This window comes from Temnothorax curvispinosus, unplaced genomic scaffold, assembly GCF_003070985.1.
Source record: "Temnothorax curvispinosus isolate PA1 unplaced genomic scaffold, ASM307098v1 QBEX01018012.1, whole genome shotgun sequence".
NCBI lineage: Eukaryota > Metazoa > Arthropoda > Insecta > Hymenoptera > Formicidae > Temnothorax > Temnothorax curvispinosus.
Genome location: NW_020227792.1, coordinates 41,739 through 46,862, shown reverse-complemented (window position 1 = coordinate 46,862; position 5,124 = coordinate 41,739). Strand labels below are relative to the sequence as shown.

Here is a 5,124-nt window from a genome sequence, read left to right as displayed (position 1 = left end):
ATCTTTCTTTCCCTGTTTACACCTTATTCCTACATTTGATTTTGTTTGGCTTACTTTCCATCTCTAAAACGCAAAAAACTTGCAAGTGTACTGATGTTACTCTGTTTTGTTTAATTTGTTGCATATTAATTGCATTCGAATTTAAATGTATTGAAATTAAAGATGTGTTTATATTTACCCGTTGAATTGTTTCCATAAAGTCAGTGAGCGACTCCTTGTCGGGAAAGTAGAAGCCTACGCAACAACTGGGGTCCATCTTCGAAAGCAACATCTTTCTCGGTGATGTGCAGTGGAAGCTTGTCAATGGGAATTTTTCATTTCCTTCGACGTCAACGGTCTCCTGAATAACGAGTGAAGAAATGAATCAGAACGATAAAATATATTGAAAGATTAAATGTACTCCTCTGAGTTACAGGAATAAAGATGGAAAAAAGTAAAACAAAGAAATATATAAAATAAAGACTAAAATGACAAAAAAATTTGTAAATTAAATGCTTCAAATATTAAGGTAATGTTTGCTTTTTAAAAGATTGAATGCTACCTGACAGTAATGCGGATCTAAGTGAATCAGTTTGTCGTCCTGATAGCCGATGAAGTAGAGCGAGTGTCGCGGTCGACCACCGATCACGCCGATGCATGTGTCTAGTGTCAACAGCGATGTCAAACAAGGCGCGTAAATGGGATTTAGCTTGTCGGCGCCGAGCCTCAAGGGCACTAAGAGTATCAGCGCCTTCCGTCTACCATCGGGAGTGCAGCAAACATTTTCGACATCTTGCATGTACACTGAAAAAACGTTCAGCGATTATTAATTTATGCATAACACGATAAAGTAAAGAACAAAATTTCTGTTAAATCTGGCACAATGCGAAACATTTAATAAAAGAAATCTCCGTTCTCTTATGAGAAACTATTAAAATGTTTCTATTATATATATTTTTATATTTTGTTTTATATTATTCTGTACAAACAAAATTCTTATTTAATTTTAAATTGCTATTTAGATAATTTGATATTTCTTTTGACATAATAAGCACAGAACGTGTTAATATTAACCTGCACAATCTTGGGCGACATATACCGCCAACTGATTGAGTTTACTGTTGGGATCCTCGCTAGCGCGTTCCATAGCCTGACACAAAAGATGCGCGACCGAGGAGGGGCCGTACCAGTCGCCTGGACGTTTTCCCGCCGAAACGCCGAGCGACACGAGCCTGTGTATGGAGAATGGGGATTCCGGTGTTGGCTGATCTCCAAACCATTTGATAATCATCCGATGATTGCTTTCGTCAGTCGATTGTTCCGGCCGCCATCTCCACTCTATATAAAATCAGGAAATAAATTTATCACTCAATACTATGTAACACAATAAGAGACATACAGATTCATTTAAACGATTCTTTGTATGTTTGTCGAATAAAATAAAAAATAAAATTACAGTTTCGAATTTATATAAGTATTAAGAATAATAATTTAAGTAATTTTAAAAGTAAATAAACTAGTCACTTTACTTAAGATCTCGAGAACAGAGAATCAATGAATCTTTTTAGCGCCAATAAAATAAATTTGAAAAGGAGAAATAATTACCCCGTCCGAGGAAATGACAGACTAATGCTTGCGCGAGCATCATTTGTCCGCTGCGTAGCATGCAACCCCAACCACAGTCTGTGGTAAAGGTGGAGCCATTCAGGATCGGAAATTCCCGTCTGTATGTTAACCAAAGACGCGACGCGAAATCCCTCTTGAATTCCTCTATGGTATTCTCGAAATTTGTGGCATCCATCGCCAAGGAAACCTGACTCCCCGTTCCAACTGGCTCCAATGCTTCCGATGCTCTCTCCAAGGAACATTCCGATTTTTTCAGATAACATTGACCCAGTAACCACACGGGAGATTCTTTAGAGAAGTTTGTCTTTATCTTCACAGTCCAGCCTTTTATCAAGAAAAAAACGTATAATTTGACAATTATTTCTCGTAATACTTTTTATATTATGTACAATAAATAATGAATAAATCTGTAATATTCTATTATAATCTACGGCAGGAATGTATAATTGAAACATAGAATATTTTTGAAACAAAATTTTTGCTGCCGAAATGTCCGATATACGTACCGTATTTAACGTTGTTCCACATAGAGAGCAATTTCGTCTTGACTTTGCTGTCGACCTCCGTCGCGGCCATGGTGTCGTCTAACTCGGCGTCCGAGTTGAATGATTGAATGGTAGGAACACGGTCCGTGGCGATCATCCCGGAAAATAGTCCAAGATTCACGGGCCCGAAACCACCTACAAATACAAAACAGTTTTATCTTGAAATTCATCGACATTTTGGAAAAATTTAATAACGTTAAGTTTTTCTATTTCTCCACTTTACCGCCTCTCTCTCTCTCTGTCTCTCTCTCTCTGTCTTCCATATTATTTTTATCAATTAATTAATTTTCTTTTTACCATGTCATTTCTAATAATTGTTCTTCAAATCCTACTGTTCTGTTGCATTTCGATTTTCGATCATTGTGTTTTCCACCTTTTCCGTGCACCTTTTTACCTGCCCTGCGGGTGGTACAAGTACAAAGGACGAAAATTATGATGAGCAATCTCATAATGGGTGATGTCTCACCATGTTCCCACTTTTCTATTCCCCTCCCTTCCTTCCCTCAAAGGAAAAAATAAGAATTGTTTTCACCTTTTAAAAGGGGAATTTACCCGTCCCAAATATTAGCTACTATTATCACCGTCTTGTTATCCGCGTGTCAATTTGGATAATCATCGAGCGTATTATCTAAATTACTGAATAATGCAGTACATACACGTACATTACATTCATTAACAGACAAGTCACTTGAGATGAGTACAGACAGTACACTTAATTATACACTTAATAATGTTGTTAATATTCTTTTCTACAAGCTGTTTTATTAAGATCATCGTTTTTGCACTGTTCCATTGATATCACACCTGACGTTCCAGACGGCAAAGAGCGGCTTTGCTGAACCGCGAGCGATTAATATCTGTTGTCGGCCGCAGGGGGCTGTTGCGACACATAAATCATCAAGGTAAACAAATTAAGAGGTCACGACGCCGGGCTTCGCCTTCTTATCTCGCCTGCAATGCATGCGACATAACGTCAGGGTTATTTACAGAGAAATCGACTATCCAAATTGACACACGGTTAACAAAACGGCGATAATAACAGCTAACATCGGGATAAGAGCTAAATGTTTTCAAAAGGCAAGGAGAATTCCATTATATTTATGTTAATAATTATATATCTCTCTTATCACGTTTGCTTTGTTAAAAGAGAAGCGAGAAAGAAAATAGAAAGGCGAAAGAATGACTGTGTTTTTTGACATCAGGAAGAGATAAGCGATGTTTTTTTAAAGCTGAATTAGTGTACATTTTCTGTATTTAAAATAAAATAGATATATGATTGAAATTTGATTGAAGCGAGCAGGGAAATTCTAATGCAGTCCAGTGCAGCAATCAAAGAGATAAATTTATAGATATAAATGTATAAACTATAAAGAAAAGGCGAAAAAGAGAAAACTGACATTTTAACAGCTGGGAGTACGTTGACTCTGTGCGAAACCTTATTCAAAATCCGACAGTGAAAAATTTTCAGAAAGTTTCTATTTGTCGCTCAACATGTACTTCATCATATGATTTTAGTAGACAATGAATATTGTTATTTGTGTATCGTACGACGTTTGATTCATCTGATTTCACCGAGGACAAAGTGGTGCGCTTCGATCGTTCTCTAGAAACAATGAAAACTTAGGCTTCGTACTATCGGCGACGGCATAAGTACCAAACTTGGGCCGAACAAAACAAATATGCAGTCAAGCCGTCAAGCACGTTGAAAGTGGAAAGACAGAGGAAGCGGGGGGAAAGAAGGAAAGAGAGGGAAACAAGAGGAAAATCGCGGGATGATTGACGGAGGGACTGGTTGACACTGTTGACAGTGGTTGACAGCTCGTCGTCGGGGCGAGACGTAAACAGCAGGCGTGTGTGTGTCACCCACCTAACCTCTCCCGCGACGATTGCACCTGGCCGTTCATGCTCGGGCGGAACGGCGCGAAGGCCGTGAAGTCGGCGTCGTAATGAACGGTAGATTCTGACTGCGTTTGACGGCTGTCTCGTCGACGAGACGGGGCGATCACATTTTCGCGCTCGCGCGGCTCGTTCCGAGCTCTCTTTTTCCGTCTCTCTCTTTCTCGACGATGTCGATTCCTAAGGAACGTCGGCGCGACGTCCGGCGTCGCGCATCCTCGGCGATCGGCACAAACGACGGCGTGTTAGCTCCGATCGGAATCGCTCCGTTTCCCTTTTAACGTCCCGCACCGCGGCACAGCCGACAGCGTCGCCCACAGCGTCGCGCACGGCGTCGGCCGCGTCGGCGTCGTCAGACCAGGGCCGGGCGTCTCGGCGCATGCGCGTCGAGCGCGCTGCCCACCGAAGTGTCTAGTTCGAACGCGAAGCGGGCTCCGGCGGCCCCCCCTCTCGACGGCGACATCAGTTTCTGGTTTTCTTTCTTTCTGTTTTTCTTTCCTGTTTCTTTCCTTCGTCGATAAATCTTCCTCGTGACGTTCGGAATCGCGCGGCATGAATAATTATGCGTATTGAACATCGGCTTATATACTCACCTGTTTGTCTGTTTATTGAAAATTTGTGATCCGCCCGCGAAATGTTTCTCAGAGCGCCCGCATTAACGTGCTTTGTTGCGCCGGGCACGCGCGAGACTGCCGGTAGGCCCGGTAGTGCCGGTGCGATTGAAAGCACCGCACTTCGCGGTGCACAACTTCACGATGCAGATTGCAGAACAACGCAGAATACGACGCGACGCTTTTGATCGTGGAGCGCGTAGAGAAATCGGCTTGGCGAAGGACGGTTGCAACGATGCGAGTTGCGAAACTAGAAAATCGAGCTGTCACCGATCGCGAACATGACTGGACACCGTAATGGAATAACTCTGATTTTTATTTCTTGTTTCTCTTTTTTCTCAAGAACGTTGCGTCGTGGAATTTAAAGCGTCCACTATCTATGGCGGCGTGCGATAATGATTGTGATTGACGATTGACAATTGTTGTCCCATGTTCCATGAAAGAACGAAAAAGTGAAAGAGCGAATA

The 5,124-nt window shown here is 41.6% G+C and overlaps 1 protein-coding gene across 1 annotated transcript; it reads right to left on the bottom strand.

Annotated features, from left to right (window-relative positions):
• Window positions 1–3: 3 nt before the first annotated feature.
• Window positions 4–4,365, bottom strand: LOC112468066 (cysteine protease ATG4D-like; the record flags this gene model as incomplete). The annotated part of the gene is made up of 7 exons (XM_025037094.1): window positions 4,018–4,365; window positions 2,112–2,285; window positions 1,585–1,929; window positions 1,054–1,317; window positions 542–783; window positions 179–340; window positions 4–63 (listed from the first exon to the last, which is right to left on the bottom strand). Coding segments are annotated over exons 1-7 (1,284 nt in total), but the record flags the coding sequence as incomplete, so codon positions are not given.
• Window positions 4,366–5,124: the final 759 nt, after the last annotated feature.